Consider the following 22,855-nt stretch of genomic DNA (forward strand, 5'->3'; position numbering starts at 1 on the left):
TCCTCCTTCATCAAAGACAGTCACTACATTTGTTTTTTTCCAGAATATTGGTTCATGTATCTATCATCCTTGGAAGAAGTAGCTTTAGTAGCATTTGTTCATTTACACAAGCTGCTTATTGATTCTCGGATAAGCCCTAACAACATAAATTCATCTCATGAACAAAAAAAAAGCAATTGTTGTTTAAACAACAATTGAGAAAGCTTTGTTTAGCTTACAAAATTAATCTTAATTTGCGATATTGTAAGCCTTAATTATAAAATATGTATCCTGAAATAAATTATTATTTAACAATTTCCCAATAATAACGGATTTGTTTAATTGCACCGTTTGATCCAGCACAACTGAACTGTGGTCTGTTAGAACTGTATGAAAACCCCTCATTAGGAGACACAACAAAAATAATGATTTTTTTTTTTTGTGCTATTTCTCTCCTGTTCAGATCGCTCCTAAGCTCTTGTGCAGCTGCTACCTTGGAAGGTCATCACTGCCTTTTGAAGAGGTTGCAATGGTTCACACAGATTAGCACATGTACAGCTCCCAAGCCTGGCAGCATCTCTCTGTGGAACTTCATTAAACTGAGTCCTAGCAAGTACAGAAATCAAATACAAAATCTATCATTCTTCTATTACAGCTTATAGCCTATCAACATGTGCACACAGGAAGAAAGGGATATTTGTACATATGGCAAAAATGATAAATCAGTTTTGTGCCATTAAATAGTTTTGAGCCCTTTAGTGATTGACTAATATTGCATGCTGACAGGAACATTTAAATTTGAATAACAAATAATTGTGTTCCTTTAGGTTTCACCAATTTCTAAGCAATTTAACCAGATAGATCCTAGTTTGGCAAAGCTTCTCCTGAACTGCCCAGAAATCTTATATGAGTTATATGCACTAGCAAATAAACTCTGTGATGTGGCTAATCTCCTGGTACAATGTATTATTATCATATATAAATATACCTGAGGTAGTTGTTTGGCAATGTCACCACCAACAAACACAGCTTCAAGGTAAATCCAGAGGTTCTGTACAGTAATCCAGTTTTCAATTATCTCTGCAGTACTAGTCAGCTTCTGAACCCATTGTTGTATAGTGGACTTAAACGGTGCATTATACCTGCATGAATATGAATTAAAGGGAAGAAGAACCTAAGATGATCATTGCTTACTCTGGGGGTTGACTAGATTTATACAATATGTGCATTTATTTAGTTTTCTACCGGTTGCTCATCAGTGATCCCAGCATTATGAGGCTATCTTCCACCAAAGCTATTTTCTCTGATGTATCTGATCCCTTCAGAAGTAGTTCTCCTCGAGCTTTGAATTGGCTGAAACTGAAAGTATGAGTACTCCATTCACTGATGACATGCTTCAGTTTTGCTTCAATATCCTTTTCTTTGATAGCACTGATGCAGATATCCTGCGTAAAATTAAAATAGTAAATTACATTCATCTAAGGCTATTATAAAGCACACTTATAAAGACTATTAAAATGTATTGGCTTAATCCAGATCTCAGTGTAAATTCAGGCTAATGAAAATAAACATTGAAACACCTCAAAGTTATTCTATTTTAAATAAGATTATATTCTAGTACTACTTGTAACAGGTACATCTAATGGGCTATATCCATCTTCACTACTACTAGCATCTTACACACACAAAATTCACTGAATCAGTGAATGTGCAGGAAGAATTTGTCTCTCTGCGTGTATTAATATTTGAAATCAAATAAACTGACAGAGGGGTTTAAAGAAAATAAACACTGCCAATCAAAACCAATAAATATTCTGAGAACCGTGTAGACTGACAATGTGCCTATCTGCTACTTCTTGAAGACAGTGAGGACAGGACTGTCATAAACCTGGTTGTTGAATCAGAGAGAAAAGGATCAAATACTCAAGACTAGATCCCAAATTCCGGTTCAGTAGTACACTGGATTCTATCACAGGTTTAAAGTGTTTCCTGAAGTGTAAGGTGGAACTCCAAATCTTTCAAAAGGCTGAAATTCTTGTCTGGGCATTGGGTAGAGAAGAAGTTTTATTTCATGGTTTTGCTTTAAAAATGCTTATTTGTGGAACAAGACAAAAGAGGTCACTACTCTGGAAATAATATAGATTTTGCTGAGTGACCATGGAACTGAAGTTAAAAACTGTTGGTGTTTTACTTCTTTAGTTTTAGCTATGATTTGTTCTTGGGAAAGCTAACAAGCATGAAGCTAAGGCACTTGCTAGATAACTTCTGTCCCCAGAACAGAGGAGACAATGGCTTTACAGCTTGTGCATGCTCCATATGCCTTCCCATCTATCCATGCTCTTGTGAAGGTGTTGGAATCTGTGGTATTGATGATCCCGAGATTGTAGAAAATCTCTGTCCTTCAGCCCCGTTGCCAAAGAAGAAGCCATAATTCGTCTGTGCTGGTTTTCAAGGTTGTTTATTCTTGCTTCTCTAACACGTTCTGCTGCCCTGCCGCAGGTCTGTCCTGCAGGGCAGCGTTGGGGCTCTGCCCCTCAGTGGGATGTTACAAACATTATATACCAGAAATTATGTATGCTGTATTTACAATAATGTGCCAATATCTATTATCTACATTGAACAGTGTGTCCCCAGCCTAAACCAATAGAAAAATGCCAACACCACAGTGAAACATGGAGGGCATGAAGAAGGAGAAAAAGGCAAGACACACCAAATTTCCTCCATCTTGTCCCCTTTGGATCCCTAATCTAGAATCCTAAAATTTTACTTTTGCACCATGCCACACTTAATTATTACTCATATCAAACACTCAGAGCTTGTAATTCATCCTCTAAGACTGAAAACTCTTTTCCATGGACAGAGATCAGAGACAGTGTCTCTCGGGGCTCTGTACAGGGGGGTTCCCTGCCAGGGTCCCAGGCCTTCCAGGGCAGCCAGAGGGAAGCCCTGGATTCCCACATGAAGGGTCACTTTTGCAATACTAAACAACTTCATTCTTCTTTAATCCCATATCCTCCACTTCTACTGTGTTCCAAGGACTTTTAGCACTTAACAGGATCAGTTTTACATCAACTGTTTTTTTTTCTCTGGCTAGGTATTTAAAGGGAAGAAAAAAATATATAAGTAGGCAGACCCTAAATCAGAAACATGACAGAATCCCACTACTCTTAAAACAATAGAAGTCCTTCTATAGAAGGATTAGTGTAATACATCTACATATTTAATTCTCCAGAATAAAAGGGAAATAAACTAACCATCAGTGCCAACACCAACTACCAAACTCCACATTTTCAAAGGACTTCTTCAACTAAACTAAATATTTAATGTTACAAAGCTGACTAGAAACAGGATTTCAAAGCACCAGATCACAAGTTAATAATTACCAAAAAAAAAAACAAAAAAACCCAACCAACCAAAACAAAACAGAAAAGTACATATACCTCAATATCTTCTTTATGTTTTAATAAAGGGGCATCCATTACATTTTTTAAAGTGAAATTTTCAGAGTCAACATCAAAGTGATGCCCAGTTACTTGTGCAATTTTTTCCCAGTGTCTTGACAACATTGCCTAGAAAAGTCCATAGGGATGGGGTTTTTAAAAATTATATTAATTTTAGGTTTAGAATGATTAAATACTTTTGCACTGCATCTGTTAGACAAATAGAAGAGTCTTGAGTTCCATTCCACTGAAAGCATTAGTAGTTATTCTAATCACATTACAAAGTCTTTTGTTCTACTTTTCTATAATGAAGCCCAACTAGATTTTTTGCTATAAATACAACTGCATTTATCTATAAAAAAGAATTATGGAAAGCATCCTGTAGTCATATAACATGGCCTTCTATAGAGTTTCTCAAGTGACTCTTATTTCCAAATTATTGTGCCAAACATACCTTATTCTTCATCATTTCAAGTAAAGGACAACTTTCAGTGAAGTCATCAATTTTTTTTTTTAGGTCTTGAAAAGCTTGCCATTCCTTCAATGCTTTTGGTAACTTTCGGATTCTTTAAAAAACACAAAAAGAAAGAAATATTTTATTCTTAATAATCATCATCCACAACTTAATATTGTCATTTTTCAATGAGTTGACCAGTAGACTGCAAATAAAAATCCAGCTGCAAGCTGCAAATATTATATATAGCTAGTTATTTGTGACTGCAGGCATGAAACACTACAAAAGACACAAAAGCACAAATTACACTAGAATGGTTTAGTTTCTATTCCAGTTTGAATTAAAGGAAGTTAATTTTATGTGCAAACAAATACCTGAATTAAGTTATTGCAGTGTCACTGTTTTAGTAAAATTTGAAAATGCACCTCATCTTGTAAAAGAGGTAACATGATTAAACAACATATAAATAATTAAACAACAAATAAAGTATATCCTAAACTAAAACTATTCTGTTTGCAAAGAGAAAAAACTTCCATTTGAATCAAATAAATCTTAATTCATACCTGGTTTGCATGAAAGACATTCAAAGCAAAATTTTCCTTTATGCACAATTTAAGATGAAAACAAATTTAAAATGAAGAACCTCTTGTACTGTGAATAGTAACAGCTCCTCTCACTTCTACATCAGTCATGCCAATTTTCATCTGCCAAAGCTATGGACCAAAGACTAACAGTAGTTCTCTTACAGCTCAATTCCAGAAACTAAACCCGCATAAAACCTGCCCATAATGACAAATTCCTTCAAAAATATTCTCAATTTTTCACAGTTCAAAATCAGACAGATCTGTCACACAATGCTGGAACATGTGCAAATTCTTCACTGCTTGCTGGTAAGAGACAGATGAACATATGCATACTGTCATGGCACTACAATAACTGCTATAGTCTGTCATCTTGAATCTAACAGTAGATAGCATTAAATATGCTGGAGAAAAGCACTGTAGAATGGAAAATTTATACTCTGCCTTTATCAAGAAAGCTTTAAGGTACAGTTCCTGGCTACTTCTATACAGAGGCTTAGCACGTAACATAAACTTTTCTAGGGATGGCTATTGGAAATGGGATTGCTCACCTTGGTAGTGAAAATGGCAATTTAAAAAAAAATGCAAATAACTTTTTCCTTTGTCTTAGTCTCAATACTATCTTCTAAAAGCAAGTTACATGCGTTGCACATTATGTTAAAAAACTACTTAATGGATCAGGTTTACATTTCTGTCCTAAATTTACTGGATTCTAATTGCAGTGTATCACAGTAAAATATAAACGGAAACTTCTCTCCAGCTGTTATTATAAACTTTCATAATGTTCTCTAAATATTTCTCCTTATTTCTTTCTAATTGGATTTATTTAAACCAACAGTTATTTTTTTACTTTTCTTTTCATGATTATAAGTTGTCTATTATACTACTATTTTTAAAAGGTAGCAAACAAAATTACATTAAAGAACTATGCATATCTTTACAATCAATCTAAAGCAGTAATTACACTTCCAGCATTCCTCCTTTCATAACACAGCATACCACCTTAGCTATTTCTGTGAGTATCCCCGGTATGTTGTTTCAGTTTCTCTGCCTTTAAAGAGAACAGCTTGATGCAATAATGCTAGCAAACTGCCAAAAGGGGATAGTATTTAATTAGACTTTTATTACCAAAAAAAAAAAAAAAAAAAAGGCATTTATTGCCTACTGGTAGTCATACTGCTCCAAATACAGCAAATACTTGAAAAGAAATACAAAAATGTCACACAAGAAGTTCAAAGTGAAATACATCCATGAAAATTATTGCTGTGCAATGGCTTCCTTCAGGTTTCTGAAGAAAGAAGCATAAAAATTCCTACAGCCTGTAAAATATAATTAACTACAGAAAAAAGTATTATGCAGATTCCAGAATTCTACCGAAATGAGATGAATACTTGCATTGTCCAAATACAGAAGTATATGTATTTCACATACATTCAGTTTTACTATTCTTATTTTTTTAAAAAGAGGTTGAGTTATTGGTTTGTTTGGTTTTTTTTTTTTTTTTCAAAATAATGACTAAAAGACAGTTCAGTCAATTTTTGTTGAAAACATTGCTTCAAACTCAGAATTTTGTGTGGCTATTTACCCTTCTTGAAATAACAATTACAATTTAGACAAATGTGCAGAAGTAAACAGTAGGTTCAAAATTCCATCTAATATCATGGACTAACAATTAATTAGCTGTACACTAAATCATTGAGAAGGCACTGTATAAGATCAGCTTTGAAAGTTATTTATATGTACAACCACCTTGATACAGGTTTGTGCACCTTGTTTATTGAATAAGCTACAGCCTACCGTGTCAATATACCCCAACAAGCCTCAAGTGACTCACAAACCAGCTGCATATTGCACCACAGTGCAGTTGTGCCCAACACTGAGCATGAGAAGGATCAACATTATTCAGCCCCTTGGAGAATTTTTCACAGGCTAATTAATAAACAGAGTTAAAAATAAAAATTGCATGTACTTCAACAAAAAATAACTTACTTGCTTTGAAAATCCAGAAGCTCACTGTTAAGGTTTTCAATATTTAAATCATTCCAAAGCATTTCATTGTATCTGTCAATACTAGAAGTAACTGTATCATAAAGACTGTAAAGTTTCTGAAGCAACGAAAGTTCACGTTTAATTCTGTGAAGCTCAGGATACTCTGTTTCAAATTTTAAAATTGGAAATTTGTGTGTGTTAATTAGGTAGTCATGTCAACATGAACATAAGATTCAATGCATTTCTAGCAATGTTATTTAATAAATGAATGAAATCAGACTTGCAGTTTTCTAGATAGTGTCTAGGAAGACAAACTTTTTCACTTACTATGTAAGAACAACAGATTTTGCTGCACAGTAATTGTTTAGATTGCTGATTTTTTTAAATTAATATTCTTCTGTAGCAGTAGATGTCATCTCATAATTGAAGGAGACAATGTTGAAAAGTAGATGAAATGGCAATGAAATACAATATAATTTTAGACAAGAACTAAAATATCCCCTATGTCAATTTAAACCATTTACTTAAGAGGCAAAGTTTGGGGATGATGGGTATGCTTACAAATTATATATATAGAATATATTAGAGAATAAAAGTGTTTAAAATGGACATCCTTAACATAAATGGTTTGTTTACTTTCTCTCATATCTTTTGGAATTCCCAGCAAAATATATTTGGATTACTGCATATGTCCTTAGACAGGAAAATATACTCAATTTAGTATGCATAAATTAAAGTGCTTATCATACATTCTGCTGCAGTTCACACCACAGTCTTCCAAAGGAACTGTGTCTGACTAGGAGGCATAAGGACATTACAGCTCAGCCGCATAGCCCAAGGGAATTCATTATGCAACTGGAGCAGGGACAATTTAAGTACTTTGGCAACACATTTCCCAAATTTGTACAGGACAGAATACTGGCACAAGATGTGCTTAGCTCTGAACAGAAAAAGCAAGAGAGCTAAGCATCTGGACCCTGAGACACACAGAGCAGTGCAGTATTTTTCCACCTGATGTTTATGTATATGCACATCTAGGGCCAGTTTCATCCAGCTACTTTTCATAGGAAAGACTATAATAATTTACTACAAGATTCTTCTGCAAGGAATTTTTCTGCAATTTTTCTAAATTTTCATGCATTTAGAAGGAATCACAAGAAAAATTTAATAGCCTAGAAACAGCCTATCCTTATCCCCTGAGAAACTACCTGTGATGGGAAGACCAAATAATTCTTCCCCACCAGAAAGAGAGAGACACTTCTTCCACAGTTCATCAAATTTAGCTTGAAAGATATGTAATCTGTCACTTGCTTCATGTGGAGGAATATTGTCCTCGCTTGGGCCCCTGTAAAAACCAAAACAAATTCAAATTGTCAACCATACATGTTTTACAAATGAGCTCAAAAGAACCCAAACCATACTTTCTGAACATTATGTAATATTTTTTTACATTTTTTTTCTGTGAATTTTCACAACACTAAAAGAAAAAATGTAGCACATATTCAGTGTACCAAGATTACATATTCAGCAGTCCTTGAAGAAAGCCCAATTTCTTTTCTAATAAAAAAAAATCTTACAAACATCTAAAGATCTGCAAATGTTTATCTTTGTTATTTCTTTTTTCTTCTGTAAAATAAATTTTAATAATTATTTTCATTTCTATTTTAAAAAGGAAAAGATAGCAGATATATAAATCAGGAGTGAAAACTGCACAGTTGGCACGAGAACCACAATTAAGTAATCATAAAAATATGAGAAAAAATACCATTTTGCCTAATGAGCACATCTCAGCCGTAGGACTGCGTGCAATTCCCAGTTCTCACACCTGGGAGAACTTCTTGGCTCTATCATAATGTTTTGGGATGAGAACTCTGTCATCCTCTGTTGTGCCCTGGTTATTTCTAGAAAGAAATTCAGGCAGATGGGCAGAAAGCAGAGCAGGCTGGCTTTTTGGCAAGGGAAATGGGACCAGGAGATGAAAGCAGAAACACAGTCAGCAAAGGCAGCCAAGGCAAGATCCCACGGAACCTGAGCAGGAAGAGCAGGGTCCTCGGGGTGGTAATCAGGTTCCAATGATAGTCCAGGTCTTCAGACAAGCCCACAATAATTAGACGGGACCAAGGTCAAGCAGGGAAGGTAAGTCAGTAAAGCAGAGTCTAAGGAAGGTAACCAGGATGAGACAGAGTCCAAAAGGGAACCAGGCTGCTCTGAGGTCACCAAAGGAAGAGGGAAGCCCTCAAAGGTCAGATATTGTCCTAGGGCCATAATGGGTGAAGCCAAATCCTGTCTTTCTTTCTTTCCTTGTTGCTACAGTAGGAGCATCCAATGAACCACAATTTACATCTTCAAAAGTGATAACATAAGTTTAAAAGTAAGGTTGAGCGAGACAGTGAATTTAGAAATACCTAGAAGTGGTATCTCCAGTCACATCCAAGACACTGCTTTAATACTTGCAGTGAAATATCCCCCAAAGCACTTTATTGAATTAATACTCAAAAAAAAAATTGCATTTTAATCTGGATTGAGAATATTTTTTTTCCCCACAACCTATTAACTCTTATGGAATATCACTGACTCCAGTACTGAAATTACAGGAATGAATCTTTGACAATAAAACTGTATGCCCACCTTATATAAATCTGAAATTAGGCCTTTTTTCAGGTGTAATATATACAGTGATGCTGTGCTGTGTTTATTTTCTGAAGCCATTTAGATACTTTATTTTGAAACAATCACTAATGAAACACAATTATATTGCAACACAGGTTACCTACTTTTCATCATATTCTTTATAAAACACTGCAGTATCAATTTGGAAGTTTTGAACATCTCTCAGGAAATCTGTTTTCATGTCTGACTGTACCTTCAGCAGCAAGTCCTCAACCTGTTGTGCCTATATGCAGACAAAGAGAAAAAAACAGGCACAAAAGAACAAAAAAAAAAATTAGGTAAATAGGTTTGTTCTATCATTTCAATATTAAGAGAGCTGGTAATAATTATTTGAGAAATAACATAATTACAATACCTGTGTGTTTAGGTTCTTCCAGGCATAGGCCAATCCATCACCTCTTTCTGTATTTTCATCTTGAAAGAGCAGGTTGTATTTATGAAGCACAGAATAAGATTCTTCTATATGTCCAACTGTCGTGTCAATTTTAATTTCATTCTCTCGGATCTCCTTCAGTGCTTCCATTGCTTCCCGTACATCATCAAGGTCATGAATAGGTCTACTTAACCTCTTGCTAACATTTTCAATGAATGAATAAATTTCACCCACCACTGTGGCAGACTTTTTATTTAAAGCTAATCCAAATGTTCTTTGTCCTGAGTGGCATTCCTGAATTAAAGCTATTTTCAATGACTCTGTTGCAACTTCCACTGATTGCAGTGCATAATGATTGGGCAGTTCTCTGATTTGCATCTCTAATTGCTAAGAAAAATACAAGTGTTCAGCATTTAATTTCACTAAAATTTATCTGAACAGTTAATTTTTATTAAAGATATAATACTTACAGAAAAGTATCTGATTTGAGATTGGAATTCAGCCATCGTTAGTTTACTATCAATAAATTCTTTCACTTTTTCTTCTGGATCCTACTTAAAAGAAGTTTATTTTAATTAATATTTAGCATTGGTATTATAATAACCTACAGGATGCCCAGCTGCCTGATGTATTGTACAAACATAAAATGTTCCCTCTCTAAAAGGACTTGAGAGATAAGCATTCATTAGTACAAGCACAAATTATTTTACTTGAACTGCCTTTCCTGACTCTTATTTTTCATATAATACTCTTTAAATAACTTGAAATCTGTAACTCAAAAACTGACACAGGTCAGGATATCCCTTTTCCATCCAAATGTTACTACAAAATTTATAATGTAGCTGATAAAATTTTGGGGGAAATATTTCCTTCCTAGTCCTCCTTCTGTCTGCAATCCCATGAAAGCAGTTCACATCCTATAACAGGTATTTAATGGGAGGAATTGCACTCCATCTTCTTCACTCTTCCTGAAACAGCCTCTTTAAAATGCAGTTTCTAGGTGCAGACAGTCTCTTGGCCATTTGAAGAAAACAGTTTGGCAGGGAAGGATGGATCTAAGGGGAAAGAGGGCTTGTTGAGGATTGTTTATAGGCAATAGAGCATTGAGCATCCTTCCTTTTCATAAGGAAACATACTGCTGGAAACCTTTGCAGAGATTAGAAATCAGTGTCACCAGCTCAACAAATGTGCAAGATTCTCAGTTCAATTACAAACAGATGACCTTCACCCCTCTCAGGGACATTCCCCTGCAGTCTGCACTGTGAGATCCCTGAGAATCTGTTTGCACCTCTCTGGCCAGTAATGAGTTACCAGCAACAGTTCCCAATGGTCCAACTGAGATTGTAAAGGTGGGGGGAACGGTGACAACTTCTGAGGAATTTTAAGTTAAGGAAGCAGGTTAATTGACTATTTTAGAATATTTTAGTAAAAAAGAAACCTCATTCTACTGCATTACCCAATCTGATTGTGCATTTTGGGTGAAATGGAATGCTACCAACATGTAGTTAGATCAAACAGCATCTCAACTAAACTAAGCATTAAGCTTTGGGACTTCAGAAGCCACAAAGAGGTGAAAATGCCCTGTCTCAACCAAGTCAGAAGAGTCAGCTGTGAGAATGGGGTCACTTAAGGATTGATTTAGGAAGGAGAAGTTAAAAATAGTGAGCAAAGATAAGATTACTCCTGTTTTGATTGCTTATTTCTTGGCCTTCCTAAAGCACCTTTGATAGGTAAGACCAGTTGTTGTCCATTTACAGAGCTGAATTTCACTAGTCAGAATGTACACAAGGTTTTATTTCATGATGAATCTCCTGACACATCACTTCTCAGAGCTTTACCATTTATATGACTGGAGCCACTTCCTAATGAAGATAACTACATCAGTCCAGATTCACTTCAGCTTTCAAATCTTCATTGCTGAAAGATTTCCTAGATATAGATTATCTTGTGTGTGTGTGTGTGTGTGTGTGTGTGTGTGTGTGTGTGTGTGTGTGAAAATAGAAAAATATCTTTCAGCAGTGGTTGCTTGAGAAGAACTGGTCAGTTTAATATTCAGGAATAGCCTTTGTAGTCTCCGATTTCTAAGAGATTTCTGCTCAACTAGTCTTTTCCATAACACATGCAGACAAGATGCTGTGAGAAAGATGGATAAACATATGAAAGCATAATCTTGTTTATGCTCCAAAATATTTTTGTGTTCTTCTGCTTGCTTTCTTAGATGCTTTAATTGGCAAAGATTTGCAAGTTCTGGTCAACACAAGAGCAGACAGGAATTATGAATAAAACCAATGCTTCCTACTGAGCAGAGACTCCTTAGGCATGCAATAACCTTTTTAATTTTTTTTAATATATTTAGATATTACAACACAGCAACGTATTATATTAAGCATGCAGTTAACCTTGTTCCAGATGTCCGAAAATTCAGAAAAGGTCTTCAGAAGAGCCAGTGCTTCAGTTTTAAGAGACAAAATAATTGTATTTAGTTGGATCACCACTTTGTTTACATCCTTATGTTCGATGATCTGTTTGTCTAAAGGCTTCAGTGCCACCATACTGGACAGTTTGCTCTCATCACCTAACTCTAAAGCAACAGCTTGTTCATCCTGGTATAAATTAAACAAGAAAAAAAAATATGTCCACTAGTTGTTAAGGTTTTATTTTTCATTTTTAAACTACAGAATATGCAATGATGTTCAGATAATAAGTAATAATAACTTCTAAGACCAGACAGAATATGCAAAGAAACATCCACAGGGAGACTCCCTGTTCTCAGCTTGGATTTTTACAGAGCTATAGTTCTAGTGTTAAAGCTGATTTTATAAAAAATTGTCATGCAGAGTTTAGTATTAATCATCTCTGAATTAGATCAGTCAAATATGCACCATATACAACTACAATTGTGCTGCTTTCTCCTCCTACACATCTGCTTAAGTCTTTCTACCTTCTTTAGTAGAGAATTACAATCTATACCAATCCTGGCCACATGGCCAAGAATCTATACCTATTCTTTGCCATAGAAAGTCCTGGAGGCAGTGGAGGGTTAGCTGCTTGGAAATAAGCTAACATTCTGCTTAACAAAACAGAGTTCAGTCCACTTTCTCCTAGGTTTTTTTGGTTTTTTTTTTTTTACTTAATTATTATTTATTTGCAGGACTTGAATGTGGGTTTTTTCACTGAAATGAGCTGATCTGTTTTTCATGTCATATCAAAAAAATAAAATATTTTTACAAAGACACTTATCAGCACAGATCTACACACATCTATATGTTGTTCACAGATGAGACAATTAAGGGCACATGATTACCAGTACAAGTGCATTCTTGTCCTTCAACATATTTCAGTTTCTATCTAAACCTCAGACCTTCCCAAGGTTTTAGTGCTACTTTTGATGCCAGTTAAAATATTTGTACTGTATTAACTGCAGTACTATAGGCACCATATGAAGGCTTGCAGTTTAACTTAAGAGTTTTCACCTGGGAAGTGTGGTAATAATTTGTATTCAGTTGATAGTACTCATACATAATGCTTGTTCTACACTATCATCATCATATTTGAACAGTATATTTAAAAGATTTTTTTAAAGCAACTTTTGATTTTAATATTATAGACTACCAAACATAAGATTTATGAACTATTACTCTTATGTTTTATTAATTGGCATAGAGATTAAAAACTAGGCTTTTATTTATCAGGAAGATCCATCAGGCAATGAGTCAAAGTTTTGGTACAGAATATAATCTTAAGAAATGTTAAGCAAAATACCAAATTTTTTTTAAATAATCAAAATAAAATACTCACCTGCTGCTGTTTATGATGTAAGTAAGCAAATTTCCACAGGGGGATATCTTTGGCTACTGATAGGATGATATTTACTGCTTTATTTACAGCACTCTGAAAAAAGCAAAACATTCACCTTGAGCTCACAGATATATTACATGGGTAGGGGATGATCATCCAAACAATACCAAAGTTGAAAAATTGTACCTCTGTGTTTAAAGAAAATACTCTAATAAGCATGACATAGGATCACCCAAAAACACATTTTGTAAGGGGAAAGAGTACTCCATAAAGTTTTACTACAGTCCTTCCAAGTTTATGTGGTTTTCAAACAAGAACATAAGAGACCTTGAAGAACTGCAGTCATGAATCACTGGGGATCATAACTGAGTTAAAGTACTATTTCCCTTTAAATTGGTTATAAACACTGTTATGTGTTATTAATAATGGTCACGTTCACACCAGAATGCTTGAATACATTTGTCTGAATTTGTGATGGCATAGTCTATCATCTATACAGGCAGCTACAGAAATTATCAAATAACTTCCTCTATGTATGGTATTTTAAAATCACATTTTGTGGCCTGATTTCTTACTGACAACATCATGAAGGCTGCACATGAAACTTGAGAAATAACTCAACTACTGATTTTTACAGTCACAGTGCTAAATGAAAAGTCCAGAAAGCAACACCATAAAAAACTAGTATCCTGAACAATTTCAGACATCATAGGATATTGCAAATATGTGTGTAAGGATTTTGATAAACTAGCGTAAGTTTAAAAGAGTGTTTACATTTTTTTAGTTTAGGGATTTAGACTGATAATATTTTTCTTTACATTTCACTACTGCTGAATTTAAGAATGATACTTTAAACTGATTTTAAATTCTGAAAGAGTTTAAAGAGACTAGGAAGTCAGTCAGGCTGTACTGATGGCATTCATTTTTATGTTTTCATTCATTTTGAAATGTTTTCCTCTAAGTAGAGGTTTTTCCTCTAAGTAGAGGAATTACTGAGTTACTGTGCTTTGAGAAAAACAGTTCCTTCTAATAACCTCTATAAAAAACTTGATCCATAGTTCCATGCCCTTAGTACCCACTGTCATCATGAAATCAAGTGACTTTTTATCTGTTCTTCCCCTTCCTTTTAGTTCTTTAACCAGATTAAACTTTCACATATTGCTTTAAAACAATGCACTTATAAAATTTTTATTGCAAATGACTGAGATGTGCAATTATTTTGTTACCTGAATATCTTCAAGACTTGGTCTCAAGACAATATTTGGAATAGCCAGTTGAATTTCAGCTCTGAACAAAGGAACCCTGTGTGCCTCTACAAACTTAGTTGTCTGATACCTGGAGTGAATAACATGAAGTCGGTGTCTTAAGGTCTCTAAAGAAATCTTCGTGCCTAAATAAATGTAATATTTAAGTGAGAATTTTTTTTACCACAATAAGCTTGGGGAGAAAAAAAGTCGTAAAGTTTTATTTTAAAAATTAAACATATCTGAAAAAACCAGACTCACATCTAATCAAAGAGTCAGTATTCTTCTGACAAAGCTGTCCCATCAGGTTATAGTAGCTACAGGACAGGCATTCTTGGCAGCGTGTTTTCTGTTTCATGTCAAAATGTATACAGGCAAAGGAATCCTGAATGGTGAAAGGGAAATTCTTGGGTAAATAATCAGATATCCATCCTATAAATTAAATATCAAGTATCTGACTAGGTTGTAAAAGGCTACTTTTTTTACACTGTCTTACCTCCAGAGTTCTTTCAGCATCTGCTTTCAGACTGTGCTTAAGAATATCTATAAGTTCATACACAGAACGTTCCACTTGTTGGCTCTGCCTAGAAAAACAACTTTACAGTCACCCATGGGGAATCAAACATAAGGAATACCCTTTATTTCCCAGCCACACACCCCATCCTGCTGCACTTGTGTGCAGGGAAATGCCCTTTCAATGTTTTTTTGTTTGTTCCTATTCCTTGGGCATGCAGATTTTAAAACTTGTTGACTAACAACAAACCCATTTGTCAGATCCTATTATATCTGATTCAAGTGGACTTCATAACACTTTTGTCCAAAAAAAGGGGTTTCCAGGTATAGCTAATAAAACAGGTTTATCATGATGAGGCAGTAAGATCATCTGTGAAATGAGATTTATTAAAATAAAAACAAAAGAAGTATTAAGAAACAAGCAATTAACATGGATATGATTTCAAGCCCTATCTATTTTCATTTTTCATTTTTCTTGCTAATTATTAGAATGCTATAACAAAAAATGCATGAAATGCTAAATAAATGCTAAATGCCAAATACTATGCTATTTCACAACAGCTGTGCTCAAGATACTTTGGAGTTTCTCCCCTGCAACCTCAGACTATCACTTTGCTCTAGACTAGTACTCTGTTACAATAACATTTTAGAAGTAAAACCTCTATGCATACAAAAGTAGTAAGTAAATAAACCCTCCCAAAAATGCCCTTCAAGTCAGTTCAATTAAGAAACCTACTGAGACAGTTTGGAAGCAGTAGAGATAGCAAACTTTTCTATTTGTTCCAAGAAAGAAGTCACATCTATAGGTTCATCTTCTGTCAAAACTATCAGAGCAGTGTTTGACATGTCCTTCAGAATTCTTTCAATTCTGCATTCCAGGGTATCAGATGCTGCTTTAACTACATAGTCCAACTCCCTCAGGGTACGGTAAACATTCTGAATAACTAAACAAGGATAACAAAATTAAAACAAATCAATGCAAAACACAGATCTCTTAAGTCTCATCTCTCCTTCCTCCCATTCACTCCTGCCTCCCCCCAGGTTTTATAACAAAATGAGGATGTAATGGCAATGAAATATGAAATGAAGGCCTGAAACATGATGGACTTGCTGTACTTTTTGATCTTTATATTAAACCATCTCATAATAAGCAGAACAATATTCTTCAAAATATCTCTTATTTGTCATAATAACATTGTAATGAAAAAGATCAAAAAATACAGAACAGAAAACATAAAGGATGCCAGTGCCCAAAAAATTATTTTGGTCCTCCTGCATGCATGCACACAATGTACGGTACTTCACCATTGTAATTAATTTATAAATGAAATTACTAAAATTCCCCCTGCCAAGACTTGTTAAACCATTAGATTTCTTCTTTCATATGTATGACCTAATTTACTTTGGAAACAGATAAACTTATTGCTTTAATGTGTTTTATAGTTTTAGTTTAATAAATGTGTTTATGAAACTAAAGGTAAAATCAGCTGCTTCTGCTGCTTCTGAATAGACTGGAAAAATTCTTCCCCCATCATACTTCCATTGCAAAATAGAAATAAATATAGCACCTGATGTTCTTTGTCACTATTATTACCATAATGTTTTATATATATAAATATATATGTGAACTTCTACTGTATATAGAAAGAGATCACTACAAAATCTAAGGCAAGGCAGTGTGACAGAGCTGTCCAAGTGCTGATATTTTAAGTGGGAAATGTTATTTCTTGCTGCTAGGAAGTTAATAATGGAACTTCACTTTTATTGTCTAAAGCAGAAAAGAAGTCCAACAAATTCCTTAGATTTTTTTTTTTTTAATATATAAATTCAGTAGTCCTAAATCCATTTTTTAGTTTAGTCTAGTTTTAGTCTAGAATGAAACTATGGACTCCCATATTTCTAGATGGAGTTCCCTTAGATGGAAAAAAGACACTTAAGACATTAGGCTTGAGTTTAGCACATTGCTGTCAGGTAAGAACTATTTTGTGTACACCAAACCAGGGGCTAATTTGTAGGTGTCCAACAAACATTCTGGGCATGTCAGACATTTCCTGTCTTTAAAAAGACATGGTGCATACACTCTAGAAAAGAATTGCCTTCTAGGTGTAGCTGCATTTCAGCTGCAGCAGCAGGAAACATCCCAGATACCTGCATTACATCTAAATTGTTGAAAAGGGGTGGTTTCCACCATAACCAGGGGTGATACAAAGAACCATTGCAACCTGATGGTTGTCATGTGTGCACCTATTCAGACACTTAATATAGTGCAAAGAATACGTAAATGAATAAATAAATAATTCCTATTGTAAAGACCTTCCTTATCATGTGTTACTAAAAAATGCAAAACATTAAACACAAAAATTCATTTTAGAACTATAAAGCAAATACTAAAAAATCCTTGCCATTTGGTTCTTGTGCTCTGGTCAGGCAAAGGCCAAGTAAAGCCTTAAGCACTGGTCAGAGCCCTGTGCACCAGTGCCACATGGCAGAGTCATAAATAAACAGCTGCACAAACCTACAAAGTGTTACATTTCAGTTTCAAATTTAGACCATACCTGTTCCTGTTTATATTGCTGCTTTTCCTTTTGAAGAATAAAAGAGAAAACCTAACATCAATCAACCTCAACTGAAAAGCTAATTTACAAGCATGAGTTATTGTTTTCTCATGAAACTGCAACATGAAAGTCTTGGTGATGGTTTTATATATGCCCCTTTCAATGACATTTTACAGCAGTTAATAAATTTTATGCTGTATTTGATAGGGTTAAGGTTGTGTCTTACTGGTTGTGTGGAAAATCTCAATACCTAATAAAAAATGTTTTCTCTGAAAAATATTAGGATTTAGGGCAGAAATCTCCAACCTTGATTTCAGATGTCACTTTTAGGATGTTCAGCATAAGTTCTGAAGACTTTTTTTAATTAAAACACCCACAGCCATTCTCTTGTCTCACATTCTTGTAGCAGTTGGGCTAAAATTATCCACCTGAAGGGAAGAGATCAGTCCACAAACACATTTTTCACAGAGAAGCAAAAATAAATGCAGGTACCTCATAGTGTGTATGGCTCACCACTTCTTCTCCTGTTACCTACATTTATTGATGTTCAAAGAAGTCCACGACAGCTGCATCAGGCCCGGGGTAAAGGCATCCTCAATTTGTCCTATCCATGGCTTCATCAGCGGTTTCAGCACAACAGGGATCCTATTCAGATGTTCCTTGTAACTGATCAACAGGTTCTGGAGTCTGGAAGACATGATCATGTCTTCATAAGATATAATGTTCTTAATTCAGATATTTGAAACACACAGAATTTTGGACACATTTTCTGTTAATAAGGTTTGCAAGTTCCAATCCCATCCTAAAATAAGAACCTTTCCCAACTCTTCCTAACTCAAACCAGGCCTTTGTCCTTAATAACAACAAAACCAGACTGGAGAAACAAGTACCTCCAGCAAAGTGACTGTGATCAACTCACAGAATTTTTCTCCCAAGAAAAATTATTTACAAGAAAAAAAAAATAGAAACAGGAAACTGAAAACATGGCTTTTCTGTTTACATCTTCCCATCTCACAAGACATGGCATGATATTACACTGCTTATAAGAAAAGCTACATACAAACAACCTAGAACCCTGGATCCCAAAGAAAAATAGTCCAAATTCTGAAACAAGGCTTACCAATATAGTTCCATGAAAATGGAGCTATACAAAGAAATCACACAAACAAGAATTAGACAGAAATATAATTCAAAGGTCAGATACCTAACGGGTTCCTTACAAGAACTGGTGCAAGAACAGCAATAGCACCAGATTAAAATCAAGACTTCAGACATCATTGTTACAAATCATATACTGAGATAACCCACTCACATTATACCCAGAACTGGTTTTTAAATGTTAATAATCAAAATCTATACCCCCTAAATATTTTTTCTTTATTTGGGTTTGGCTTTCTTTTTTTAATGCAAACATTTTCCGTACTTTTTTTCCTGTTGGATGGCAAAATTTGGGGCTGCTGCTTTTTGGAGATCCGTGGCATACAAAGTTTGTCTTGCGCATTAAATGGTTAGTTGTCCTTAAACATTCCACAGAAAATAAATGTAAAACATTGCATTGTAAGACTGAAACAATGAAAATTTCAACAACAGAAAAAGAGAGGAAGGGTTGAAGTATTTATGAAACTCTTCAAATATCAACCGTTTTTGTCCAATTCTAATCAAGAAATGAAGAACACTCCTCACAAAGCATTGTTTTTTTAAGACTGAACATCCCTGTTTGAGAATTAACAACCAACATCCCTGAAAATGAACTTTTATAGCAGAGATTTGGACTGTTACAAGAAACAGAAAGAAATTATTTTAAATAAAAAAAATTGAATTTAGATGTTCAACATGAGAGACCAAGTTATAATTTAGGCAACATATCCCCTTTACACATGTTTGGGTTGTGCAATAATCAAGTGGAAAATTCCAGCTTATTTTTCTAATAGGAAAAAAAAACTTTCTGATGCTAAGTGTAATTTGGAGCATAATTACTGTATTAAGAGTGCACAGATGCACTCTAAGAAAAAGCATAGCAGTACCTAGGAGCTCCACTTAGAGAGCAGCTGTTGAAATAACAAAACAAAAACATTTAGGCATTTCCAAGTAATGAGATATGTGTGTAAATAGGAACAACTTCATTTTAATATGGAAATACAGGGGAAAGCAATTAAAATTCAATTAAACTCCATCAAAAAGAAAAATTATAATAAATCAAAAGCAATATATGCAATAGACTCAAAGGTAGGGATTTCCATTTGCAGATGAGAAACAAATCCAAAAAAATGTTTACTCACTCCCTTTGATGTCTTTTAATCTGTTCTTCATCTGCACACAAGACAAGGACAACATCTGGAACTTCAAAATGCATTTTTCTCAGGTATTTTGTCTCATAAAGTACTTCCAGGACAATTGGGTCTAAGTTTACAAATAATTCCTTCATGTAGCAGTGAAAAAAAGAAATAGAAAATAAGACACTAATTTGGTACTTAGATGTAGTGTGATGTAACTGGATTATATAATGACACGTATCTCCAGATGACTGGAGAGGATTTTAAAAATATTTACCCATGTTTCTTCTTCAACCTCCTCTAGAAATATAGGGGTTTCCCAAAGTATTAATCAACCAATATCTTACATTGGTTTCAATTTCTTGTGACTCCTTCACTGTGCCCTAACCACTTGGATCCCAGGACTTCCCAAGTTTAATTCTAGTTCTGCAGCTACATTCTCTGGAAGTTAATTTGCCTTTTCATCTCAGCTTCTCCATCAGGAACTAGGGAGAAATATTGTGAAGGTTAATCTACACTTTTGGGGGCACTAAATGTTTTTAAGATGCTCTATCAATTTGAAAACTATGTTCTAGTTGTCCATTATGGAATCATTTCTACAAAAAAAAAATGCCACATTTTAATTTCTCTGTGCTACAGCAGGAAAAAAAAATCTATGAAGCAAGAATGGCAAAATTTTCTGCCTTAGGAATCAATTTTGAAAGCAAGTTAATGAATTTTTGCTATATATTCAATACAGTGATATTCATCACTACAGAAAAGACCATGACCTAATAAAAAATCCTTCCTTGAATAAAATTTTGGTTAACATAGAAAATAAACAAGGAAACAATAGCTAAAGAATGTAGATAAGTCAGTAGTAGATATGTATTTGCTGGATACTGCATCTTTTATACACTGAATAAGACAGAAGCCTTATGAAGAAACATGAGACATATCATAAATATACACAAAAAGGGAAAAATATTTCAAATCAAGTAGCTCATTTTTTAACCCTATTTAGGTTAAGGTTACTTCAATGCTTTCTTGTCTATCCATTATATGATTTAAGTAGCACGTGTACTACTAAATCATGTAACAGCAAGACAAAGAATAAATCATACTTACCTTGGTTTCTGGGTGCCTGACAAGTAAAGAAGCACACAGAGCATTCCTAGCCTGGTCAGCAAACCTGTACCAGGTCCTATGATAAATAAGCTCAAATTCCAAAAGAACTGCAGTCATTTTATTGTAGTTTTTGATAACTTCTTTCATTTCCATTGTCTGCAATTTAGGGGGAGAGAAAAAAAAATCCACCACTTAAACAATTCATTATGTCTAACACAGTAGAAAAGCCCTCCACCAGGCCTTTCCTCTCCATCACAGGAAAACAAAAGAAATAGAAGTCTCTAAATTATGCTGTTTTAGGGACAAGATAAGACACAGAAACTAGTAATATATTTAGGAATTCAATTATTATGTAGTATTCAACTGCTCTAAGCAACATAACTCTTTTCCTGATTTTTCCTCTCAATCTTGTTCATAGAACAAAATCTATATTACGACATATACAAGGTACTAATGCCTCACTGAGAAAGGTATACAAATTATCCCACTGTTGGATGAGCTTGGATACAAGCTGCTAGAATAGCGAGTGCAGAAGTATACAAGTAAATTGTCTTTCTGTTAACAACATCCTTGAAAGCTTAGGATGAATCCTCCTCTGCTAACTTCCAACCTTCAAAATTGTGGTTTTCTTTTTAAGGAACATCATTGGATGGTCAATTTTTCTGAATAACTGTTGTGCCCACATAATCTTCCCTGTTACCTAAAACACAGAAGATAGGAGGTTAGATTTTCATTAACTTAAGACAGTCAAGAGATATATTTTTCTCTTTCATTTACTTCATTCTTACTGGTGGTATATTACGTGGTATAGGTGGATTTTCCTTTTCCTTCTGATAGAGTTTTTGAATAAACTCTAAGTCTTGGCTGTACCTTTGAAGAACAATGGCATACTTCTCATTTAGACCAATATTATTTTCTCCTATTTGTTCAAGCTTCATCAGAAATCCCAGCATCTGTTCAGTCTAAAAAGGAAGATGGAGCATTTACATCAGAAGACAGCAGTTCAGAAAGTCATTGTCCATAAATTTTTTATTAATTTAGAATATGCTGCGTAAATTTGTAAGTAGTTTTCTAAGAAATACAGAAAAATCCATCCAGATAACTTTGTGAATTTTACTTCTATATTTTGTCCCATACAGGACATACCACTGTATAAACCAAGAAACTATTATCACTACAGTTTGGGGTTTTTCTGATTCTCAAATCCTCTCTTCTTTTTTCAGCAAACAGTGGTAGAACACCTACACCTTTACTCACACTTCATTAACATCATCTGAGCCATTGAACAATACTAACATTAAGGGAACAGATGGCAGATATTATTTCATTACTCCTGCCAGTGGAACAGGAATAAATTAGAAACATAACAAGAAACACCAGGTTGAAGAAAGAAAATTAACTTCAAAATATAGAGCTATAAAATTGGTATGGAAAGATGGCACATACACTCAGCACCAAGCAAGAATCAGCATTCCTTTACAACACTTCTGTAAGCAACTTCTAGAACATTTGTAATAGGCTTGATTTCCTCCAACATCCTCTCAGGCAGTCACCAGCACAGTACAGAACACTGGCAGTAATTAAAGAGTTTATTAGGAGCCGTGGGTACTCAGCCCTTCCAAGCACCAGAAGCAGGAATTTGCATTTGCAACCTTACTTACAGTTAAGGTCTTCTCAAACCAGGAATCCACAAATTCCTGTATGGATTCATACAATGCTGCAATTTGGTTCTTAAATTCAAGGTAATCTTTTTCAAACTAGAATAAAAGCAAATTTAAAAAATCATCTATATGCTGCTTTAATTTATTTAAAAAACAAATCCTTTCTGTGAGGCTTTTCAGAATCTGTTTTATCTACCCATTGTGTGTGTTCAGCACTG

General features: G+C 34.5%; 1 protein-coding gene across 4 annotated transcripts in view; it reads right to left on the reverse strand.

Annotated features, from left to right (window-relative positions):
- LOC110469703 (dynein axonemal heavy chain 5) overlaps positions 1-22,855 on the reverse strand; it is a 151,383-nt gene that overhangs the window by 109,951 nt on the left and 18,577 nt on the right. For all 4 annotated transcript variants that reach the window (XR_014952814.1, XM_085571792.1, XM_077784814.2 and 1 more), the window contains exons 16-36: positions 22,638-22,733; positions 21,765-21,938; positions 21,587-21,676; positions 20,977-21,132; positions 19,876-20,015; positions 18,132-18,283; positions 15,778-15,985; positions 15,025-15,112; positions 14,790-14,913; positions 14,511-14,674; positions 13,285-13,377; positions 11,886-12,089; positions 9,957-10,037; positions 9,469-9,873; positions 9,218-9,336; positions 7,652-7,788; positions 6,444-6,606; positions 3,874-3,985; positions 3,420-3,548; positions 1,225-1,424; positions 968-1,121 (exon numbers count right to left, since the gene is read on the reverse strand). Coding sequence is in view for 3 of the 4 variants with exons in the window: in XM_085571792.1 (XP_085427918.1) it covers positions 968-1,121; positions 1,225-1,424; positions 3,420-3,548; positions 3,874-3,985; positions 6,444-6,606; positions 7,652-7,788; positions 9,218-9,336; positions 9,469-9,873; positions 9,957-10,037; positions 11,886-12,089; positions 13,285-13,377; positions 14,511-14,674; positions 14,790-14,913; positions 15,025-15,112; positions 15,778-15,985; positions 18,132-18,283; positions 19,876-20,015; positions 20,977-21,132; positions 21,587-21,676; positions 21,765-21,938; positions 22,638-22,733 (3,189 nt within the window). In the remaining variant the exon portion in view is untranslated. The remainder of the gene's footprint in view (positions 1-967; positions 1,122-1,224; positions 1,425-3,419; positions 3,549-3,873; positions 3,986-6,443; positions 6,607-7,651; positions 7,789-9,217; positions 9,337-9,468; positions 9,874-9,956; positions 10,038-11,885; positions 12,090-13,284; positions 13,378-14,510; positions 14,675-14,789; positions 14,914-15,024; positions 15,113-15,777; positions 15,986-18,131; positions 18,284-19,875; positions 20,016-20,976; positions 21,133-21,586; positions 21,677-21,764; positions 21,939-22,637; positions 22,734-22,855) is intronic.

The sequence above is a fragment of the Lonchura striata genome, chromosome 2 (genome assembly GCF_050655825.1).
Source record: "Lonchura striata isolate lonStrDom1 chromosome 2, ASM5065582v1, whole genome shotgun sequence".
Taxonomy (NCBI): Eukaryota; Metazoa; Chordata; class Aves; order Passeriformes; family Estrildidae; genus Lonchura; species Lonchura striata.